This window comes from Rhinolophus sinicus, chromosome 17 (genome assembly GCF_057876585.1).
Source record: "Rhinolophus sinicus isolate RSI-liver-muscle chromosome 17, RSI-T2T, whole genome shotgun sequence".
NCBI classification, from domain to species: Eukaryota; Metazoa; Chordata; class Mammalia; order Chiroptera; family Rhinolophidae; genus Rhinolophus; species Rhinolophus sinicus.
Window position 1 is genome coordinate 180,066,870 of NC_142517.1, and position 25,423 is coordinate 180,092,292.

General features: G+C 38.4%; 1 protein-coding gene across 11 annotated transcripts in view; it reads right to left on the reverse strand.

Moving 5' to 3' along the window:
- ANKRD44 (ankyrin repeat domain 44) overlaps positions 1 to 25,423 on the reverse strand; it is a 289,820-nt gene that overhangs the window by 104,854 nt on the left and 159,543 nt on the right. For all 11 annotated transcript variants that reach the window (XM_088794450.1, XM_088794447.1, XM_088794444.1 and 8 more), the window contains 5 exons: positions 15,425 to 15,625; positions 14,994 to 15,081; positions 12,249 to 12,391; positions 11,056 to 11,268; positions 2,768 to 2,846 (listed from right to left, as the gene is read on the reverse strand). In XM_088794450.1, coding sequence (XP_088650576.1) covers positions 2,768 to 2,846; positions 11,056 to 11,268; positions 12,249 to 12,391; positions 14,994 to 15,081; positions 15,425 to 15,625 — 724 coding nt within the window. The remainder of the gene's footprint in view (positions 1 to 2,767; positions 2,847 to 11,055; positions 11,269 to 12,248; positions 12,392 to 14,993; positions 15,082 to 15,424; positions 15,626 to 25,423) is intronic.

Below are 25,423 nucleotides of genomic sequence, written 5' to 3' on the forward strand. Positions count from 1 at the left end.
TGGCAACACAGCTTCAGACAACAAACAACGTGACTGCACAGCAGAGGTAGTCTTTGCTTGCTAACTAAAAAAATTAAAGATGTGTGTGTTTGTTTGTTTGCTTTAATAATTGTCTTACCAAAGCCAGATGATTCCGGAAAAACAAAGTTATTATGAAAAACTAATAACCCTCACTGGAGAGCAGTCAGAGAAGCAGAGAAATGGCATACAAAGTCCAAAACCAGAGTGATTTACCAAAACAAATAAATAGAACAAAGCCTGTTCCTCAGTAGCATGTTCACTTGGTTTAGGGAGCTGACCGCTGTCCCCATGTGGAACCAGCATTCCAGGTCCTGTTGTGCAGTGACCCACCCTGGAGGACGGACACCAGGCCCTGCGGGTCTGAGCCTCTGGATTTTTCCCAGAAGGAAGCCAACAAAGAGGAGGAAAGAAAAGAGCTTCCTATGCTTCTCCCTAAGGGTGTTTTCAAAACTGCCAAATGGAAGAACTTACAGTTCTCACATGTGTAATGAATGCAAAGAATTCTCAGCTGAGAAAAGAGAATGCTAAATCATCCTTTTACAGGGACAACTCTATTCCAAATATACGTGAGTGATTCCTGGAGTAAATAGAATTCAAATAAAAAAACGTTTTTTTAACATATCATTGTTCATCCAGAAAACACATTTATAAGTGTCGTGGTTAAAAGTTCCGTCTCTGATGATAGACTTTCTGAGTTCCAATCTCTGTGCCTTAACATACCTGCCATATATCCCTACAAAAGCCACAATCTCTCTGTCTCAGTTTCCTCATCTTTGAAATGGAGATTTTAATAGTACCTTTTCATGGGAGTAGTTGAAAGGATTTGTGTGGAGTGCTTCAGCCACGTGCTTGGTGCTGTGTGAATCTTCAACCAACGTTAGTGTCATCATTATATATCATGGGCTATATATTATAACCACTATATCTCCATCATTTGAGGCCTTTGGAATCCACCCAACCAACAAGCAAGATACCACACTAGCCAAGAAGGAGATAGGCTCCTTGATCAGAGGAAAGGAGATAGATTTTCTTTCAGGTCTCATTCCAATTCAAAAGTCCAGCAAGGATGGAGAGGGCATGGAAGTCTTCAGGCCCACAAGAATGGCTTTTAGAGAGGTCAAAGCAGCCAGCAGCCCCCAGGACTGCTGTACACACACTAGCACAACAGAGGGGAGATGGCTATGGCCGTGTTTCAAAGGAGATGATCAGTATTGTGTGGCCTAAGGGATGGACCTGTAGGAAGGCAGTGTTTACAAGGTGAAAAATTGCTCGCTCTCTCTCAGATCTGATCACTGGTGCTTGAAATTGCTTTAACAGGGAACAAAGCTTTTCATGCCACAAAGCTAAGATCCACTGATTGAATTCACATTAAATTTAAATAATGGATACCAAATATCTCCCTAGTTTTATTTATTTTTACGGGAGTGGACATTGTTTCTGAATAATACAAAAACTGAGAAATACAATGGGATGAGGAAACTGCACAACAGAGAGACACAGGGTCACTTCCCACCTTCCGTGGTTCACATCAAGTAAAATAAAACAATTATAGCGGCCCTTTCAATAAAGTGAATGTCAAAGGCATACCACATGCTTCAAATTAGAAATAATGAGTGTTGTGCAGTTAATTTTCATTTTACTTTCCCTGGCTCACTAGAAACTTGCTAGGATTTCCTTTCCCCTACAGTTTCACTGAATAGCTTATAAATTTCCTGTGCTTTGCTGCAGATATTTTGCTTTCTAAGCATAATTTCACTGGCTGGTCTTTCATCCAAATGTGAAAATGACTGTTTGGTTTTATGACCTGAATGCCTAAGACATAATTTAGTGCCACTAACAATTCAAGTGTATGTCATCCAAAATTCTTATAGGTGAGAAAAAAATAGGTCCAAGAAAACTGACTAATGCCAGAATTTTTGAGAAGTAGAAATGTGGGTCAACTAAAGATAGTTTAGAAACTATTGAATGCACCTGGAATGTCAGCATAAAATCTGGGGTAAACCTGTTACTTTTTTTTCTCCAGTTTTTTTTTTTCATTGTCTCTAAGATTTGCTAAGATAACAGAAATTGTATTGTCAAGGTCAATCCACTCACAGATGCTCGCCATGAACCACCAATAGTAATGTGAGCCATGATGTGAAGTAATACCGCATAGTACTCTGGCTGCAGAAACAACCCATTGGTTCAAGTATGCCATTGTTGTAAGCCTGGAAAATTACTATATTATGATGTGAGGTCCCTAGCAAACCTGTGATTTTATGATCTTTTATATTACGTACTTGCCTGTTTTTCTTCTGAGTCACCTCATATTTCCTACCTTTGCCCAAGAAGCTCAATGAGTTTCAACTTAGGGAACTATGATGAATTTACAATTTAAAAATAATTCAGAATTGCTGCTAGAAATTGCACGATACTTATTTTTATTAGTTTCAAAGTGAAAAATGCAGGATCTTGAGCCTATATATAAATATGTGCATCATTTCCAGTTTCAAAACTCACATGATCTGTGACTGACTGGGAATTGACTATGAAACTTAGTGGCTTTATGTTTTCACTCCTAAGCTGGATGGTGATGATACGTCTGATAAAGAGCTTCTAGCAAAGTACACCAAAAGAAACTGTTCAAGTCCAAGCTTAGTAAACTCTAAAACAGAGCAGCGTCTTTCATGTTCAGATGACTGACAACCAAATTCAGTCAGACCAGAAAACTACACAAACAACGATACTGACAGAGAATCTCGCTTACCATTTTGAATGAGGGTTTGTGATCGTGTGAACCTTCCATGGACAGCTGTCATGTGCAGTGGACTTTTGCCATCTTTACTCTAAAAAATACAGAAAAGAGAAACAAAACAATGGACAATGACATCAATTTGAAACATCCCTATGGATTCCGCTGGCAATGCCCTGAACACATCAATTTAATTTTTTTTTAAAGTGTGATAAAAATTACACATAAGTAAAAGATAATTTTTGAAAGCAAAAGATAAAGTATATATGATATCTCAAGCTACTGTATAACACTACTTTTTTTAAAGAAGCTTAGAGAAGTGAATATTTTAGAGAAGAAACGCGAAATTTCTAATTATACTGACAATTTTTAAACTACCCTGTTTCAAACTGAAGAAATCATCCCCCCAATTTTTTTCATCTCCTGTGATCTACAGATGAAGGAAGTTTCTTCCAAGGTATTGTTTTCAAGTTTTGTCTATAGCACATGATAAAAGACAAATGTGTTAATTTGCTTGGCCCTGTTTGACCTGATGTGGCCCAAACTACTATAAAGCACTGCAACTTCCAATAACTGACCTGGAATCCCCCACCGTACCCTACATTCTAATTCCATAGGAAAACAACATATGATTGTTGCAAAAGAGAAATGCTTGCTTCACTTAACTCATTAGAAATCACAGCATTAAAGCATGCAACTATTTAGCAAATTGCCATTTTAACGATCACCTGGAAATGTGTGCTGAATTTATATATCTCTTCATTATTCAAAGTATAAATGAAGGAACACAGATTAAGCCAAAACATGGAAAATGTACAGAATCCATACACTGATTATCATTATACCAAATACTGAAGTTCTACACATTTAAGAAACCATCATTTACAGAATTTCTTCTTAAAATAGTACTACCCCAAAGAAAATATTACTGTTATTTTAGACCAAAGGAGAATGTATTCTTTCATGCGAGTATTGTTAAAACACACACACACACACACACACACACACACGCACACGCACGCACGCACATGCACACACGAAACTATGTTATTTTTCTAAGTCTCAGGAGAAACATTTTCTTAAGTCTGAGGTTAAAATATGAGGTTTCAAAAATGCAAGTTTATTTTTGTGATGAAAGCCATATACTTGTGCTTTAAAATGACTCTTTGTGTTAAAAATTTCACAGTGGAAAACAAAAAATTATTTAAAGAAGTGTTTCTCAGAGTGAACCAAGGACTAACTTACCTGCATCTAAATCACCCAGGGTTCTTGTTAGAAATGTATATTCTGTGCCCAAACCCAGGCCTACGGAATCCGAATTGGGGTAAAGGGAGCCCCATTCGTACCTTGCACAACACACTGCTTTAGACTGCGGGCTGGAATAGCTTATAAAACCACAATGTTTTAACACAAGAATTTTTGTTACATAAGTCTATTCCTGAGGAGGAAAAGTTATGCACAGTCTGTGCCAAGGGAAGACTTCATCAGAGCAGTAACTGCATCTTGATTTAAAAAAAAAAAAATCTTTATAGTGAAAGATTCTCAGATAGATGAGAAAATAAAAAAATAATAGGATCTTTTCTTCATCTTATAAGATTATAACCTGAATCAGAATAGATGAGACAGAAAGATGGAAGTAACCTTGAAGGTTTACTAAAATGATATTTTTAGAGGAAAAGCAGTAGCAATCAAGATAATGGGAATAAGATGTCATCACTGACCATGCGCCATCGAGTGGAGGAGAGCTTTTCAAAGCTATCTGATTCCAAAGCCTGGGTCGTGGTTGTCAGAACTGTAGACAGTTCAAAGGACTGAAACCCTGGAAACTATTTAGGAATAAAGATTTAAAACATACCCCCTTCAATAGAAACATGATGACAGCCCAAGACTCTGAAGCAGAGAGAAAACAGAAATTGCAGAGTTGAGATTAACTTTGTCCCTAGGTGGTGCTATTTCTTTAAATTTTGCTCCAATATTTTCTCTTATTTTTAGTATAAAAACATAACTAATTAGCATTTAGTTAAATATATATAAAGCTATAAATATTTCAGTATTTGAATACTATCTCTATAAATATTTAACTAAGCACTTTTCAATGCCTAAAAAATAGCTTACAGGCTTTACAAGCAGTAACCACCAACCTTGTGGTTGCTAACTAAATTGCAGCCACGGAGCCAAAGCAGAAGTAACGGGTTTCTATATAATGTGTAGTTTACAAAGCTGGTCCCATTTCAGGGGTAGCAAGCACCACACCCTTTCTCGCCCTTGGAGTGTTTGTGCCTTTGGTAAAGGGACAAATAAATAGAGATGACCGAGGTTAGGTAAAATCAAAGAATGACTTCATGGTCAGTGGTGACGTTTGCTTCAGACCTATCATTGCAGGTCTTTGCCTGGGTTCATCTACCACTGAGACCAGGTCTTGGCTGATTTTCTTTTTTCTTACAGGGATATGGGTGGCAGGAGGTGGGAACAGGAAGCATTAAGAGTATCATAGCAGTTATTTGGGGCAGTTTTGTTTGTATGGTGTAGATGTAAAGGGAACTCATTATTTCAAAAAGACTTTGAACACTAACACAGATCAAAAGGATAATACTTTTTATTTAGCCTTTACAAGTTAGAATATTGAGGTTGAGACTAAGGATCCTAATGAGTTTCATATTGGCCTGAGAAATTGGAAATTCTTCACATAGGAGGCCTTGTTACTGCTGCTGTTCTGAGAACTTCAGACAAAGATAAAATATTCCATATGTTCTCAAAGGAGAGGATATGTTCAATTCTTCCATTTATTCAAAGCTTTGCTTCTATAAAATTTTTTCTTAATTTCTAGTCTTCTTCCAATTTCTACGTGCATTCTCCCATCAGATTTAGGAGTTGGAAATTTTCGTTATTTTGAGGATTTATTTAATTAAGCAAGAAGCTCTTCTATTAATTCATGGTTCAGCCATAAGTCATGAAGGAAAACTAATGAGGATTAAGAATATTTTATGACAAATATTAGTACTCTTTCAGGGCAGAATTTAACATCATCCAAGGAAGACTAATCCTTGACCAAATGGAGTGTTTTAATTTTCTTGATCACCATTTTCCTAAGAAATCCATTCATTCTTTTATTCTACTCCTGATGCCTTCTTTCTTCATCCTCCAAAATCCCACAAATCTTCCCTAAATTTACAGCCATTGTTACTCCCCAGGAACTTGAAGGCATTGTGTTCTCTGTGGCATGGTGTCCTGGAGTCACGCAGCTCAATGACCCTACTGGAGGGCAACAAAGCCTCTATAGGATAACACTAAAGTCAGCTGAGGGGGAGGGGGCAAATATAATCAGAAACCCAAAAGGGCTTCCTAATTCAATGAAAGAGAAACATAAAATCCTGGTTTGCAAAAGCCAATACATAGTCCTTTTTTGTTGTTTTGTTTTGATTCTAAAGGCCGGAGATGGTGTGTGGTTGGCTCAGACATTCATTCCTCTCCTTTCCTCACTTCTTCTCCAAAGTTCCAAGTGCCATGTCCCTATCACTGCTTTCTCTAGCCTATTCAGTTTTCACCTTCAACCTCTGCAATGTAACCCATTCTATAATTCGGTCCTGGTACATATAAAGAAGGGAGCTGGTGCACTTCAGTAGACGTGTGATGGGCTTCAAATCCAGTCTCTTAGGGCTAAATGACCTACTGGCCCAATGATACAAAAAAATTGAGACCATGGGCATGGGGAATGTTAGTGACTGGGATATAGGTGACTTGGCAATGGGAATTTCTGAATCTATCTTTCGAAGTTGTATCCGGCAAGACTATGCGTTTAGTGTCTTCTTTACCCCTTACTTGAATGCTTCCAAAAAGAGCCTTGAGATGCTATAGAAATTGTAATATGGTCTGTAATATTATTTTATATTTTCTCATGCTCTTCCTATTTGCAAAATACAAATGAACCTTCAATGGATTATTGTATAAAGTATTGTGTCTTTATTATTTTATCACAAATAAACTAATATTACTAAGTCAAAGACAGGGCCATATTCAATCTAAGCAAAATGAAGGACTGTAAAATGCGTGCAGGACACATATCCTTCCTCCTCTCTCAGTTATCTTGTAATTGCCCATGAAGACATCATTTTTCATGTTTTGTGATAGAGGAAAACAAAGTGAATATGTGGGTGGCGACTGGCTACATTTCAATATGTAATTTCCCTCAAACTTTGAAATATCTAAACAAATACAAATTGTCTTGCAATCTACAAACACTTTGAAAATCCAAGGAGCAATATGGTACAGAGAGATAACAACCTCAATGAGAAAGCTACCACCAGAGTCAGACAGAATGGCTTCACAGAAATGTTAGATGATCTGAAAATCCAGAGACCATCTGGAATAAATATGGAGGATTCAAGCGAATTAGTAAACCACGGGGTGTAGGCTGAGTAGATGAAGGGAGGCTGAGGGAGAAGGCTAGACTTAATTCAATATCCCATTTACACAGATTAGAGAAAACATAAACCCAAATTTCAGGTTTTTAAAATGGTATTTCTGATATTCTACTGATGATTCACAGTCCACGGGAAATGTTAAATATTAATATTAAGTAACTACGCTTCCCAGGTCCATTTTATGGGGAAGAGAAGGCTGCCACAAACACATAAACCATATATATATCTGAAGCTATAATCCAATCTGAATTGACCACTAGTCAGTGAACTGGGAGAAGCAGGTAGGTGTGAGAAAGTGGCCTTCTAGCCAGGGTACCAGGCACTCTGAGAGCATCAGTAGACATGTTTTATAGAGGGAATAGACAACCCTGTGGCTTAATTAAATGAAGGCTGGTGAAGAGAGCTACTTTATTTAACTTCAATAATTTTCCTTTCATTGGAGGCTTCAAGGATGTCCCTCAGACACCATGAGGGCATAAGAAGTGTCCAGAAGTCCAGGAGCCGTGAGGGTTTGGCCACCTGTTAGCCTCCTGCTTCTCACCACCATCCTCTCCAACTTCAACACATAATGACTCTGTCCACACCTTGGACTATAGTTCCTTGGTCTTTTCAATGCCCCTAACGTCCCTTCCTTTTACCTTCACTTAGGACCTTTGATGGCTTCTACTTACAAGATCTAAAATTCTCTTCATCTACTTTTTCATTTCTACCTGTTTTCTACCTTCATGAAGACACTACACTCCCCTCCATTTCTTTCCTTTCTTCTCTAACTCTTCTTTTTTCATCCCTTTCTCTGGCTCCTCCACTTCTTGATCCTAAGAGTAAAGGGTTACTGGAGTCCCCCATTCCCTTCTCTACTCATGCTATGATGTACTCTCTCCTTGGGTGATCCCATCCTTTTCTCCCAGGTTCAATTATCAATCACCTCTATGTGAATGAGGCAACCTAATTGTTTTCTTCTATTCTCTGCTGTTCTCCTCCCACGCTAAAATATCACATTTTCTACTATCGGCTTTCCCAGACTGGCTGTACCAAAGGCTCAAAATCAGCTTCTCAACAACTAAACTCATCAGTTTTCCCTCCTAAACCTAGTCTTTCTCCTGACATCCCTCTTAATAACAATAATCATCTACTGAGTGCTTAACATGTGGTAGATACCGTTCTAAATAATTTATGTGAGATAAGTTGTTTAATCCTCCAACAGTTCCATGAAGGAGATACTAATGTTTCCCTAATGTTATAAATAAACTAAGATATACAGAGAGAGTGTTTATAATTATACAATTACTGAAAATCAAGACTAGGTTTGGAATCTAGGCGGTCTGTCCCAGAACTGAACTCTTAACCATTATGCTGTACGACCTCTCTTAGCCAAATTTCAATTCTTACACTTGGCTTCAACTACTTCATCTCTTGCTCAACCAAATCCTGTTGATTTTCTTTCTGCAAAGCTTTTCCCTTCTGTTGGCTGTTACCATTCCCCTGTCCTCATTACGTCTTACCGAGACCAGTTTTTTTGACTTCTGGTTATCCTCTAGTTGTCCTCTTTCTAGGTCCACTCTACCTGAGTTCCTTTTTATAAAAATAAAAGGAGCTTTTATCCCCTTCTAGATATAAAAAATAACAAATGTTCATTGCATCAGAATCAGAAAATTAAAACAAACATATAAAAGAGAAACTAAAAATCAAATCATAATTTTATCTCTTTGAGTAACTATTGCTTGCATATTGGCATATGTTCCAGATACTTTTCTTTTTCTGTGACTCTACATAGACATATAACTTTTTTTTTTTTTTTAAGGAGGGCGCAGCTCACCGTTGCCCATGTGGGGATCGAACCGGTAACCCTGGTGTTATCAGAACCACGCTCTAACCAACTGACCTAACCGGCCACCCCACATATAACTTTTTAAAATTAAAAAATTGGTTCATATTGACTTATTGCATTTTAATTTTTTCATTGATAACACTGGGTATTATTAGCTTTTTTGATATTTTCCAATCTTAAAGGCAAATATGTGTATTAGTTTGCGTTTTTCTAATTATTAGTGATACTGAATATTTTTTCATGGGTTTAATGGACATTGTATTCTCTATCTTGTGATCTGCCTTTGTCTATATTTTCTAATAGGTTATCAGACTTTTTCTTATTGATTTTTATGAGCTCTTTATATATTAAGCATATTAATTCTTTGCTTATCATGTATATTGCAGAAAAATTTCCCTGAGTTCTTCCTTTTTCAATTTTATGATAGTTTTTTTTCATTTTTTCTTTTTTTTGTTTTGTCTTGTCATATAAAAGTTAAAAATTTTGTGTAGTCATATATATGTGTGTATATATATATATACACACATATATATATATATATATTTTTTTTTTTTTTTTTTTTCTTTATGTTTTCTGTCTCTGGTGTTCTGTGGCCAGATTACTGTTTCTCGTGTTCAGTTCTGATCACATAATCTCTGTAATGACTACTGACCCCCACAGCCTATAGCAGCCCAAACTCCTTAGCCAGTAGAGAGGCCCTCTTCCTTGGTCAGGTCACATTTCAGCTTGTTCCTGGTTCCTTTGTTTCATATTATTTATACCCTAAGCCAGCACAATAAATTGCTATTCTGAAAATTTGTCCCATATTTCCCCACTGTTAGAAATTATTTTTTTAAATGTAAAAAGATTTTAATAGTGAATAGAGAAGGTCATGAAAATAGATTGATCCAATATTCTTGATATTAAATCTTGGAAATAATTTTTCAAAAGCAGAAGCAGAATACACTGGGACCTTGCTTCAGGATTTCGGTGTGCTCGGAAGAAGGGAAGCTGAGGATGAGTATAAGGTCACTTGGCACAGAATAGGATGTTCCTCTATAATCTAAATGTATTCAAGAGATGTAACCAGGATCATGAAGGCTGCATGCATAAGTTCCTCTTGGTTATCTGTAACAGTGAAGCTGACTAGTTATCTAAAGTTTACCCAGAGTTTTTCCTAGCCAGAACTCCCAACACCTTTGCTCATGCTGTTCTTTCTGGAATTCCTTTCTCAAATTCTTGCTATCCTTCCTCATCTCCTGATATCAACCTTCTGAATCTCAGCTCAAAAGTAATCTCCATTTCTGATGCCCAAGCAAGGAGCAAGTCAACACTTGCTTCTTATAGTTTGCAATGTTTTTATTATGCCACTCATCACATTCTCTCTTGCCTCTTGATTATCTGAGTGCATTATTTCCCTACCATATTGTAACTTCCTAGAGGGCAGAGATCACATCTCATCTTGGAGTACTCTCTCTGTACCACACAGAGGGCACTAGATAACCTCAGTAGGTTTGCTGAATAAAGGACTCACCATTAGGACCAGGTCAATGTTATATCAATGAAGCCACTATCGAGGGTTTACTATGGGAAGGCATTTGAGAAACTCCTTGGAGGGCTATGCCAGGGTTAGGAGCAGACCTGAGATCATGAGATTAGGCCTTCCGTTTGATTCTTAGCAGCTCTGTCCTATCAGCTCAGATTCTAATTCACCTCAGTATTAGAATCTGGGCCAAGTCAACATCCCTGAGACCCACCATTTGCTCTGGAACATTCACTGAACTACCAAGGACATGTGGCTAAAACCTCAATGTTTTCCAGTTGGTACCACCACTCCCGTAGAAACAACACAGCTAAACTTCTATAGCACCCCAATACAGGATAAGGCTGTGGAAGTCAAGGTCCTCAGAGTTACAAGTCATTAAAACGTGACATAATTTACAGCAGCTGATTTTGCTCAAACAGAGGCTTAATGCAGTTATTTAACAGAGAGAGAGAGAGAGAGAGAGAAAGAGAGAGAGAGAGAGAGAGAGAGAGAGAGAGAGAGAGAGAGAGAGAGACTAAGAGTGTCATACCTGGATGTTAACGTCTGCCCCGTTGTTTACTAACAGCTCAAGACACAAAGCACCATGTGTGGAGGCAGCAGCAAAATGCAAAGGGGTAAACCCACTGTTGTTGGGCTGGTTCACGTTAGCACCGTAGTCAGTCAGCTCATTAACGACAGTGTCCTGCCCGTTGTAGCAGGCCAGGTGAAGTGCCGTGTTTCCATACACATTGATTTCATCAATCTGCGAATGAGTCCAAAACAGGGCAATTAAAATCCCTGGAGCCAATTTATCCCATTTCCCATAAAAAGCCTAATGGCTCTCCCAGAGAAAGGAAACATCCATTTGTCAATGTAATTTTTCAAAGCTTACTCTTACCCCGGTGTGGTCATCCTGGAAATGCTTGTCAGCAAAAAGTCAGCGTGGCAAAAAGTGAACCGGGGAGGAAGAGTTAGAGGTTTCAACTTGTGGAGAGAGATTTTGGGACTAGGGAAAGGATAAGAAGTGAAAGGCAAAGCTGCCTGGAAACGTCAAAGCAGAACTGAGCAAGGGAGCAATAAAAGGGCCTGAAACTCAGAAGTTGGGGTCAGAAGCCACTGTGGGTTTGGCTGTGCTGTCTGACACCCCACAAGGCCACATTCTATAGCAGAGCCATGAAGCTGTCCAGGAAATTTAGCTCATGGCTCTCTCTTGCTTTCCCAGACCTGCCCCAACGGCTGGGTTTCACAACATCATGGTCTCAATATTGCAACTTGGTTTTCCTTTCCTCCAGGGACAAGATGTCCCAGAGCTTCACCACTGCTCCTGTTCTGCTACCTGAAGGAAAATGAGGTTGGGCTGACCTCTCCAGCTTAGCACTGGACATTTCTGCTCTGAGTCCTTACCACAAATTCTGTAGTTGGGATGAGGAATTCTAGCCAGTCTTTAAAAAATGACTGGTTAATATGCATTACTTATATATATGTCTAACTATTTCTCTATCTATGTTGATATAAAAAGTTAGTTTGTTTCTGGGTTTCCACTACTTAGAGATGCCTTCATTGTGCTTCATTAGCTGCCCATGTAAACTCAAAAGAGAGGATGCTAGAAATAAGGGTTTTGTTTCCCTGGAATTAAAATACAAACAAGATTTCATTTCAGAACAATGTAAAACCCACAAATACACAGGATTTTATTTCAAAACAACAGATCCACCACGGGGGGATGCATTAACCATAGCTCACCTCCACACCCAGATTCAGGAGATGTTTGACCACACTGATCTGTCCATTGGAGGCTGCAGCGTGCAAGGGGGTGTAACCCTTCTTATCCTTACACGTCACTTCTGCGTCATGGTTAATGAGCAATGCCACGACGTCCAGGTGGCCTTTAGAAAGCAAGCAGTAGAAACCAGCATTAACCTTTATAGGACAATTTGACGATCCCTTCTACCTAAATTAGCACTATTAGTTTTCACTGCCACCAGCATTTTGCTGAGCTATTTATCAAAAGCTGGTTCATGGCAAATATTCAACAAACGTTTAGTGAGTACCTACTATGTACCAGACTTGACGTAAATGATGTGGGGGAGAAAAGATGATTCCTATGTGAGGCTTCTCTTCAAGGAGATCTAATAGAAGCGATGCATGATCACAAATAAATAATAACAAGGTCCTACTCATACGTTAGTACCACAGCCTAAAAAAAATTATGTTAAAATGAAAGCAATGCGTTTGAAACTAATTGCCATTCTTCACTGAAAAGTCTAACAATGACAATTTGTTTTGGAAATCCTAATGGAAGAAAAAGTCAGTCAGAATGACTCCAGATGATTGTTAAGTCATATGAAATTGCGGCTGTTTGACCACTTTTTTTTGACCCACAAAAATGGTAATTTCATATGGTTCAACTTATAAGTATTCTTGTGAATTATTGGCAATACAGAAAACCCTTCTAGTTTCAACTCTTGTTGGCATATTTTCTAGAATATTTTCCTTTATTCCCTATCTCACTACATATGATATGATAAGTGTATTTGACCTTTATTTTTTGACTGAAGATAGCTTGATGCTCCAGGGTCATTGCTCTAAACATGGGTGATAATTAAAGGGTAGAAGATGAGTACTGATTCTTGGGTCTAAAATGTGTATGTAATGTATGCGTATGTGTGTAAGAGAGAGGAGAGAGGAGAGCAGGAGAGGGAGAGAGAGAGAGAGAGAGAGAGAGGGAGAGAGGGAGAGAGAGGGAGAGAGAGGGAGAGAGAGGGAGAGAGAGGGAGAGAGAGAGAGAGAGAGAGAGAGAGAGAGAGAGAGAGAGAGAGAGAGAGAGAGAGGTGTGTGAGAGACACAGAGTTTGGTCTAGGTTTGTTTTATTAAAATTTGAATCATTTTCTCTAAGACTTGTATATAGAAAAATTAATTTCAATTGCAAGTGGTGCTATCTTAAGCTTAAGTGGTGCTATCTTTTGTCATGGTTTTGCCCTTTATTCCCTAAAGATAGTTGTCTATATATTTTTTCCTTTTTGTATCCTGATGACACAAAAAATGATGATTTTACTTCTTTAAAGCAATTCTACACAAAGGTTTTAACTATACATCAGCAAAGAACAAACTTGAAACCCTGGGTTCTTTGAGACCCATCTCACACTAGCTTAGTGTGTGTACCTGCCTAAATATCAATCTGGCAAATGTTCACTGTCCTATAGGTACCATGCAGACATCCAATCTGCTTCAGTCAACTCAAAAGTCTGTATCATCTTTTAAAAAATTATAATGGTTACAAAGTCTTAAGATTTGGGTTTTTTTAAGCACAAAGTTTCATTCAGACCTATCTATACTATAGCACATAATTAATTTCACCCTGCCCCAACCCAGTCTCTTTTTTCTCCCCACAATTAATGCTATTCTTTTTATGGTGATAAAAGACCTGTATGTTTGTTAAAAAGAATTCAGAAAAGGCTAAAAGGTGTTAAAAGGAAACCAAAATCATCCACAATCACCAATCCCTGGAGACAGTCAATCAACATTTCAGTGTATAATATATTCCAGATTGTTGTTATTGTATAGATTTTTTTTAATTGGGATCATATTATTCATACTGTGTTATGATCTGTTTTCATTTAACACAGCACAGAATCTTTCTCTGTTAATAAATACTAATGACATCATCACTGTAGTTACTGCAGAGTGTCTCATTGTGTAGATCTTCCATCATTTAGCGATACACTCTCCTGTGGCTGGGCTTTCAGGTTGTTTATAACTCAGTGCTGATAGAATCTTGTCTGCTTTTCTAATTGCAGGATGTTCTCCAATTAGAAACACAAAGGATGATCTTCATTTCCCACAGTTCCACACTAAGAATAAACTCCACAAGGTCTATCATTTGTCAATGGTACTGGTGCCAACCAAAGTGAAAAATGTAGAAATGTAACTTCTTCCTTCATCTCCCCCATCCACGCTGGCAGAAGCGAGGACTGCAAGTCCTAGCTTTGTTGGCAGGGGAGGAGCAGGAAAATCCATGCTGACTCTGGTCACCTCAACCTACACGGCAGTCAGAGGGTTGACCATCCATTCTTCCTTTTTCTTTCTTTCAAAAATATTTATAAACAAAAAGACAAATGGAATTTATGTCCTTGATTTGCTAGCCAGTCCTGTTTCATTTTAAACACCTTACCTTGCTGCCACAACAACTTAAAATAAGCACAATTTGTGCAGCTTTCCAATCCAGATTGAAACCCATTCGATGAGGTCCAAGCCATGATTAATTCCCTCTTCTCTTTTTAGGAGCAATAAAATCTCTGACAAAGCAACTGCCCAACTAGAGTGTTGGACGCATGCCAGTAAAATGGACTAAATCTTAAATTCAATTGAATCCCAAGTTTGAAAAGAAGTCAGACTTGTCGAACAGAAAACCTAGATGGTCAATGAGAAACCTGTGATTTCTTTAATTATGGTTGTCCGCGCTGTGCTTTCCATTCATGGAATCCTTACCCATATATGCTGCCCAGTGCAGAGCACGCCGGTCCTTCTTGTCGAATGCATTGATGTTTGCCCCTTTGGCCAAGAGTAAATTGACCATCTGAAAGATAACCAACAATGAAATCAAGTGTACACTCTGCAATGCGGAGGGCCCCTCACCACCTGCTGGTGAGAAGCCAATCAGTATCAAATCTAAAGGCAGGTCAGAGATCGGGAGTTCAAATAAAGTAGGAAGATGACGTCACAGGCAACTCTGTGGCACGTGTATCAGAGGAAAAAGACAGGTGACAGCTTTGTCGAATTCACTGGGGCTCTAAATTTAAAAAGACAGTTGCCTAAGGTTTGGCGTTACAAATATTATCACCACATTCTTTAAAAGTCCCAGCAATACGATTAGGTTCCACGTGGAGCTAAGAGGGAGGGTCTGTGGGGAGGACACCCACCTCCACATGGCCATTCAGAGCAGCGTGGTGCAAGGCTGTGCGCCCCCCTCGGTCGGAGACATTGACGCTGCTCAGCAGGGGAATGATCACTTCTGCACACTTGACAGCCTTATTGGCTGCTGCCACGTGGAGGGGCGTCTGCCAGTTCTTGTCCCTTGCATTGACATCAGCCGAGTGCTTAATCAATACTTGTACTGCTTCCTACAATAAAAGCAGAGTTCGCAAGGGTCACTGGCAAACAATATTTGTCGGATGGAAGATGCTTCACCATACCCCGGAACTACGGAAAGGGAAGGCTTCCTGCCCTCACAGGCTGGCTCCAGGTGGACATTCTTCTGCGACAAACAAGCCAATATGTGATAAAGATCCACTGAGTGGCACAGAGTCAAACGGATTCACTTTTTTCCTTTGTTAGGCTGACAGCCCTGGCACATCTCCAAAACCAAATAAATCTTCTAAGTATAAATATATGGACTCCTCATAAGGTATTTTTGGCCAAATGAGAGCACTTGTGCAAGTGTGTATACCAGGGTGAAATATCCATCCGCCAAAAGGCCCTCAAAGATCATCTAAGTTAGAAGCGTTTGTTTGTAAGTCTCCTTCCAACACCAAAGGGCTCAAAGCCCTTCAGACACTCCTGGATCAATTCATAAGTCTTTGGTTCTCTCAGCCAACATCTTAACCTTCACAGTGTGATCCATAAGCAGTCAAGGGAAGAGGATGCACGTTACTACCTCAATTTGAAGCTACAAAATTGTTCCATCTTTTCCCCAGCCTTTCCTTGTTATAACAGGGTAGTTTCCCCTTCTTCTATCGAATTCCTTCATGTTTACTGGGCCTCCCACTTTTTATTTTTCTTCTATTGACCTAATCAGCTTGTTAGCCTCTTGTATTATAACTCTCAACGTCTGCTGTGCGATAAATCATCAGGGGAGCCCTTAAAAATACAGATGCTGGGTCCCGCCCCAGAAACTTTAACTGGCCACAGGATTTCTGTAAAGCTCCCTGGATTGGTTACGCAGCCAGGATCGAGGACACTCTTCTGTTCAACCAAGTGAATGATATAGCTTCTCTAGAGAAGGGAATGACTATTGGTTGTCTCTCTTGAGTTCTAGAGACATCCTGGGAGCAGTAAGTGGGGCTCCTTATGGACAACTTGTCAATGTGGCATCAATGAACCAATGAAAGGCATCAGTGCCATACCCCTGCCACCTTTCATGGACCAAGCACTCACCTCTGTCCACATTAATCCCACAGGCCTGGACTGCCTAATCTACTTTATCATGCAGTTATATAAAAGTGCCCCAAATTAACACTTTTATCAGAGATTCAAATGATGAAATAAAAATGATGATGCCCAAAAAAAAGTGCCCCAAATTAACACTTTTATCAGAGAATAAAATGATGAAATAAAATGATGAAAAAAATGATGAAATGAAATCACTTGTAGCAACATACTGAGATGAATGACTAACTTGGACAGCAGAATGAGAGCAAAAAGAAATTAACTGCGCAAATTAGAGAATACAGTTTAAATAAATAGTGTGACTCCATTTAGATGCCACAAATATAAACGGCAATAATCTGATAGGGCCCAAGAAAACAATTTGTTAATATTATCTGCAAGAGGATACATATATATGCCATCCCTCCTCAGCAAGACTGACAATAAAGTAATGATTACTAAACATTCCTTGAGACCATTTTAGAGCGAAACGTGTGTACATGTATTATTTATGTTCACCTACTGCGCAAAAACACTGCTAGAATTATAGAACACTGAAAGAAACACTATCCAGGCTCTATCCTAAAAACTAGCTTTGTGAACAAAAAATAAACAAAAGAAGAGCTAAATCACAATATGTGCATAAGATTTAAATATGAAAAACATTTTTATCAACTTTGGTTTCATAAATATTGTGGTTTATGTAGATGCACAGACAATTTATTGTGATGTGGGAAGAAAATATTGGAACCTCCATTTATATTTATTTTCTTTAAAAATGAAAGCCTTTTAGCTGGTATTCAGCTTCTGGGTTGGCACTGTGCCCTGAGCCAGCTCCACCGAGGATATGGCCTCACAATACCCGAGATGCCCTCAGGGGAAGAAAGTGGCTTCCACAGTGCTGAGGGGGTGGGCTTGCCCTCTCCATTCATTCGCCTTGAGTGCACTGAACAATGATGGGCCTGTCATGTCAATTTACAGATTATAATATGTACCCTTAAACTAAAAGCATCCTACAATGAGCAAGATTTATGCAAGGAACCCACATAAATAATGTGTAAGTCACAGAGCTGACTTTTCTTCTCCTAGTAAGAGCTTTCTATCACCTATATTACAAGGTAAAAGTAATGACAAATTTAATCAGATCTGACAAGAGCTTGGCCAAAACAGAGGAACATCATCTGAAGTCTATTATCTACCTTGGTTCTATAAGACTATGATAAATGCAAAGTCTCACCCTCAGTATATCGTGCCTTGAAATATTAGCTAATGATAGTAGCTCCTATATATAATTTATAAACAAATGAGATACATGTTTTGAAGATGCATGCTGAAAAAGTTTTGCAGATATATGGCCAAAAAGGTTGGAGACAACCATCTCAAAGCAATAATGTAGAAAAATGTTATAGTATCCTTTTCACACATTTACAGCTAAATAATAATACATACTGTCACTTTAATACCTTTGCCTTGTGTGTGATTTTATTGTACTTGTGCAGATTCCTGCTTTGCATTAAATATTATATAAATTCATGGTAGACTAACAAAGCAGAAAATATACAGGGACACTTCACGAATTGATACTATTTGGAGATAAGATCAATGAAATCATTAAAAATTTGTTTTTTAAAGGTAACAAAATGTGCAAAATGTGATTACTTTTACTCAGACTAGACAAATGAGATATTGCCTTCGAAAGCCCCTTCTTTTAAATGAATATGTAGAAATGATTTGCATTTCACCCAAAGCCAATAGGCTAAGCAAAGAAAATATATATTTACATGCCAGTTGTAGATTATATATAAATAATCACTTGTGGAGACTGTAAGGGGGGAAAAAACCTGTATTCTTAAATAGGCAGTACTTCTAAAAATATTTTAATCACAGACAATTTTGATCTGTTTCTGTCCAAGTCTTATTGGAACACAGCCTCATTCATTTGTTTATACATTACCTATGTCTGCTTTCAAATTATAACAGCAGAGTTGAATATTTGTGACAGAGACCATATGCAGCCATCAAAGCTTAAAATATAGAGGGTGCCAAAAAAAAATGTATACGCATTTTAAAGAAAGGAAAACTGTATTAAAATTGTAATACTCAATATATACCAATAACAAAAGAGGAATACAAGTCATGTGTATCTATGTTTTTGGCACCCCCAATATTTACTCTCTTGCCCTTTATGGGAAAAGTTTACAGACCCCCCCCCCCCCGCCCCCCAGTCTAGCTCCTTATTTAAATTACTGCAAACTGAAAATTATCAAACCTGGTTAAAATAAAATGTACCAGCATAAAAAGAAATTACTGTTTTAAGTCCAAATAGTCATCTAAGGAGGGCAGGTCCCATTCAAAGAGTCAGAAGCCTCCGTGTTCGCTCCTTGCTATGCAGTGGTGGGCTATAGTGAATTTGGGAGGGAGATGTACAGAGCTGCATTGCTCTGTATAACAGAGTGAGAAGATTTGGAGCTCGGAAGGAAGGAAAGGCAATGGCAGAGAGAGGAGAGAGGACATGGGCCCTGCACCGCAGAGCAGAGGTGGACATCTGGGTGTGAACAGAGTCAGCAGGCCAAGAGGGAAGAGGGGAAAGGTGAAGCATAAACCAAACGAAGGAAGCAAAAGCAGGCTTTTGGAGCTAGGCAACCAAAAAGTTAAATCTCTGAGAATTCTTTGGAATTGTTGGGAATATGAGACTTTGCACAAGATGTAGCGTGTAGTTTCCAGCCAGTCCTATCTGTTTAGAAGGAAAGGTGTCCCTGACCAACATTTGCGTTACACCTAAAAAATTAGAGAGGGAAAAGGTTCAAGTTCATTAATCAGGTGGGAGAAAAAAGAAGTAGGTAGCGTCTCTAATAAAACTATTTTCATGTGAACTTTAGGCAATTCCCACGTGAGTACCAATTTCACCATATTTGTCTGTCATTCCATCACTTACTTGGACAGCTCAAGGACATCTAGAATAACCACTGCTTTTCTTTCTCTGCTTTTACCACATGTTTTAACTTTGCCATTCTTCATTTTTATCTCTATATCTGCTTATGTAAAGAATTACCTAGTTTTCATCTTACTTGACAAGAAAGGACTCTGTCAAGAATCCTTCATGTACAAAGGAAGGGTTCTTAATTTCTAAGGATTAACTCTTGCAAATGAAAATAGAAGTAGTCTAAAATGGTTGTGGACTCAAATTCACAGACATACAGGATATTAGCAGTGGTCTGACCCCTTCTGAAGTTCAGGGCAACGATCTGTTAGTCTGTCTGGCTGACCTAAGGGCTCCTGCCTATTCTACTAGGCGAGATCTTGCTCAGTGGACAGTATCAGCCAAGCACACTGACATAGATACTTTTACATGTTAATTCTCCTTAGTTATTTATATGTTTCACCTCTGAAGTTTTAGCCTGCCAAATTGGCTTCATACACTTAATAGAAATTTAATATTATATTTTGGCAAAAACAAAGCTGTGGTTTAAAAAGACAACTTTCGTTTTTAAAACTGTCTTTCTCTTTCAAATGCTTAATCTTGGAAGCACTTCAATGTGGTTTTAAAAGAGAATAATTTAATGGCTATGTAGGGATTTAATGATATTTATACTCAAAATAAGTCTCTTTTTTCCTGTTATCACATTGGCTAAAAAAAACTAATATCTAGGCGTTTGCACTGACAAAAATGTACAAGGTGAAAAAAAGAAACTAATGTGAAGGAAGGAAGTTGAACCCTTTCTGCATCAAGAAATGTTTCTTACACAGTATTTCTCAAACTATCTGTGATGAAGGACCAGTTTTTTTTTTTAAATTCTCATTCCAAATCATCATGAGCCAATACTTTTATAAATACAATAAAAGGAACTAGTAGAATAACAAAATTTAAAAAGATAAAGAAACACAAATTAAAAACTCAATTATTTTATTATTAAATTTTGGAGTCATGAAATTACTCTATCAAATTGCTGAATGTTTGCTAAACAGTTTCTGAATGTTTGTTCTTCTGGCAGGTAAGACAAAAGCCCAAGGGCCTGGACCAGAAGTCATTACTCAAACCACACTATTAGTAGGGCCCCTTCAAAGCCTCCATTTCTTTTTTCTTTACTAGCAGATTTATTTTTTTAATGTGTGATAAGCTTACCAATTTGTGTCTTTATTATTTTTTTTTCCAGTTACAGTTGACATTCAATATTATTTTATATTAGTTTCAGGTGTACAGCATAGTGGTTAGACATTTATACATACTATGCAGTGATCCAAGTTTTTATTATTTTTTTTATTGAACCAGCATATGTGAGGATTCCAGCATTTCTCCTGAGTGGAGATATCAGCCAGTTAATATTCAGCGTTAGGACTGACTATAGGCCTTGTTGTGTTATACCTCATAGTAGGCTGTCCTATATAAGACATAGAAATAGAGAGGAACTGTCATAGGATGTCACATGAGAAGGAATTGGAGAAAGCGCTTGCAGTCACTTTATTTCTACTTTTTATGACTTTCTCTTTTCACAAAAGGCCACTCTGACCCTGTAATAAGAAGTAGAAACATACACTGTGGCACATGGAAGAGATGAGAAGAAATAGGACGCATGTGTCCTTTTAAACTGTCACCCCTAATATTTGGTTTTTTTTACTCTTGAATGTGCATTGCTTTTAAGTGGCCATAAATTACTCATGGAAAAGTAATTGTTTATGAATACAGAGTCCTTGCAGGCATAAGCAATGTCAAATTCCATAAACTGCAAGTTGCTTTAGGCCAGGGTCTGAGTCTTACACAATTTTCTGTGCTTTACAAAGCCCGGCAGATGCCTTGCACATAGTGTATATTCAATATACACTATGGGTAGAATAAAAATATTAGTATAATCATTAGCAAACTCTCTAAGTAAACGATATGCAAGTATTAACAAGGCATTTACTGTGGGGTGACATCCCTGAGGCTGCACTCAAGTCCTGAAGGCATTTACTCTATTACTTAAATCACTGGGGCTTTCCTCCTCTATTGCTTATAGCAATTTCATATTCTGTAAGAATTGTGTAAATCGGTGCCCAACTAAGTTGTTCAATTAATCAGATTATTCCTATAGAAGTCCCCATTATTAAACTAAACTCCACCTTTATTATTGTAATTATTATTAGAGTACAGTTATTCTAAGAACTAGTAATACAAAGGGGGCTCGCTGAAGACTTTGGGATAGGAAAGAATTCAAAGGAAATTATTCAAGAAGCGCTGGCTTTGAACAACGGGAAGGCCAGATACTAAAGTGTTCCCAACCTTCAATCTCAGGTCTCAAAGTGTAGTATGTAGACCACACGCACCAGAATCTTCTTTTCAAAATGCTGATTTCTGAGCCCAACCACAGGCCTTATCAGAATCCTGCGGGTGAGGTTCTAGAACAGGTGCTTTTAACAAGCACCCAGATGTCCTGAATGCACACTAAACCTGAGTAACACTCATCTACAGCCTAACAGGTTATAAAATGCTCACTTTCTTCCTATTCCAGGTAGGATCTATGTTCTCTATGTGGCCATCTTTTTAAATCATAAAGATAGTTGAAAGAAAGAATAACATCCTAGTGTCCCATATAATTTTCTCAATTCTCCTGCCTACAATAATTTAGCCCACAATAATGAAAAAAAAAATTTTTTTAGAGGAAAGGGGAAAGCATGAGTTTTTAAAATTTAAGCTATAAAATACTTATCCTGCTCAGCTCTGGGAAACATCTTTATTCCCATTGGGACTTCTATCTGTACAGACACAAGCATATACCCATTTTATTGGTTGGAACAGAATCCATCAAGATTCTCTTGTGATTGGAAGGAAGCAGTAGAGCATGATGGGTAAAAGGGCAGGTTCTCTAGTTACACTCTCCTCCATTTACTGGCTATAGTGTCCTAGGCTCGTCACTTAACTTTTCTGAGATAACATTTCCTAAACTAGGATTAATAACAGTATCAATCACAAAGAGTGATTCCGAGGTTAAAATTGAATACCGCACAGAAAGGGCATGCTCAAAAAATGTTCATCATGACAATATATATTTGGACGCAACATCCTCCATTCTACCCCGCAGACAAGATACAACCATTTTTAACTTTTCTAACCAAAAGATAGCCTCTAGAAGAGGGAAGTGAAAGCTCCAGCAATTCTCCTTTGGTGCTACCATCAGTTCTTTATAGAAGAAAATGAACTGTGTGAGAGGCCAGCTGCATTTGAACGCAGGCTGTCTGCCCTAAATACCATGTCCGGAAGCCTCACTTTGCACCCTCCCAAGGCCTCTATAGCACTTAACAGAGCCTTCCATCAACTGGGCTTCCATAAACATGCATTAAACTGTCCAGGTTTGTATGCATTTAATTCCTTTCTGCTCGTTTCCAAGAAAGAAAAACAAAAATACAAGAGTAAGCTAAACAGAGGAAACAATATGAAACAATTCACCATGACACTTCAGAAAATTCTTCCTGGAAGCCCCAAATCCTGCTCATCTATGTTACCTAGAACTGCAAAATATATTTCCCTAATATTTTGGTAGGAGACTATCTTCTTTTCTTCACAGCCATGGAAGTAGTTAGAGGGGGCATGAGTGAATCAATAGGAGACAATGCTGTTTGGCTCTAATCATCTGTTTGTCTGTTTCCTTCTTGGGAATCCCAGATGTGGGAGAGGTAAAGGTGGGAGGAGGATGTGGGATTGGGCCTAGAAGGAAGCACACAACACAGCCTGGTCAGTACCAAATAAGTCTTGAAGGTTTATTTCCAGAACCCAACTTATGTTGGATGATTTTAAGGGATATGACTGTGTCTTGATCTACGTCCTTGTCTGCAGGGGAGCTTTTATGATGTCAGGCATGGGTGGACGTTTAAACAATATAATGATCTGATACTCTTATTGTTATAACAGGCTCAGGAAATGAATTTAGCAACGAACTTTCCAGGCACTGAAATCTGAACATAAAATGTGCAGGGGTAGAAAGAAGGCTCAGAAATTTTGACTTGTACTGATATCTTTGACTTATACTGATGCAATTTTAAAACTCCTCCTGATTTTGCAGGTTCCAGTGTCTAACTGGCTTCTAATGCCACACTCCCTTAACAAGCTTCAAGTCAGTTTATCTTGCATGCACGAAAGATGATTACCACAAACATTCTCTGTGGTTTATACTAGGTCAGTGTTAGCAGTTGCACAGAGAATCATGTTAACATAGTTGAGACCCCAGTCTTTAACGAATCACTCAAAAAACAATTGTTTACTGAGCAAGCTAGATGCTAAAAATACAATGACAAGCAATAGGTGTGGCACTCATTTCAAGGAACTTACTGTCTAGAAGATCCTTTTAATTAAAATAGAATAACGATTTTAATGGTAGTTTTGTATTGTGTCAAGTTGAACTACATTTCCCAGAGTTCCCTCCCTGTATTGTTCCATTTAGGGTTGGCCATAAAAGTAATCTGCATGAGTTTTGGAAGGCATAAATGAAACCACAGACTGACTGGTGTGTTGGCTGCCAGGTAATATTATAGCTTATGCATGATGTCACTGACCAGCCGGATCAATGTGTTGGAATAGGGCAGTACTGGGTTGATGCTTCTTCAGATCCAATTGTATCTTTTTCAGCTTCTCCCATTCTTGGGCCAGGTATGTGCAAGCTCAGAGGTAAAGCATGCAGCTCCTTCTGCAAGTCACCACGCCCACGATGTTGAGGCATTTTAGAGACAGATAGGCGTTCTGTTCTCCCCCATTTCATGTCCAGATTTTCTTACCAACTGTAGATCCTGCTGGCCTACAGTGACTTCGAGTCCACACAGAAGCCAAGGTGACAGTCTGACGTAAACTTCTTCAGTAGCTTGTACAATTATGTAATGTCTAATTACTATAGTAAATAGCTTATTCTGTATCTCTCATGGTGATTCTGCTTCCCTGATTGAACACTGAACCCTGTGAGATCAATTTACTTACACTTTAGAAGAAAGAGGCTTTGAGGACAAGATAGAGTTTATAAGCCTTTCAATGAAGAAATTTTTGTTAATACCTTTTCATGTAAGTAATCTCAGTGCTTATCAATCCAAGCAATAGACACATGCTGAACACACGTAGCCCCTTTGGCAAGTGCTAAAAGCCAAATTCCACAATCCCAGAGCAAAACCTTCTCTGTTCTTTACCCCTCAAGTCTTCTTCCCTCTCCTGAGCTATTATTTGAAAGGAGTGTGGGGGTGTAGCATAAGAGTAATGGCAACAGGATCGAATTCAAAAAAGGGAAATCTGAATTTAGGACTTCCACAGCAGAGCGATGTGCTTTGGAGTTTAGATGTCCGCAGTCATTTCGAACAATGGTTACAGACACTTCAATTTTCATCAGAAACTTTTCAACTTGCTGTGACAGATATTAATATGAAGGTATCCTCTTTTGCAAGTTTATAGATGACCCTGATTATTCACAGCTCAGGGCCTGTTTGCATTTTATTTCGTTCCTTGCAAGAAACACCTGCAAACACCTTTTTTTGTCCAGCAAAGCTGCAAGAGAATTGATTCCTTAGAAAAGCAACAAATGCCTTTCTCAGATATAAAGGTTGATCCATCCTGGGTTGACTGAATTCAAACACACTAAAAATATGTAAAGAAGGCAGGCTGATGGTTGATGGAAAATGGATATTTTGAGGATTGAAGCCTTTGCAGCTAGTTGAGCCAAAAAGGTCGCGATCACTTGGGAAAAGTAACATAGCACTAAAATCATCTGCTTTTGTGTCTTTCTGTCCCACTAGACTACATGCTTCCTGAGGACAAGGCCATGTGT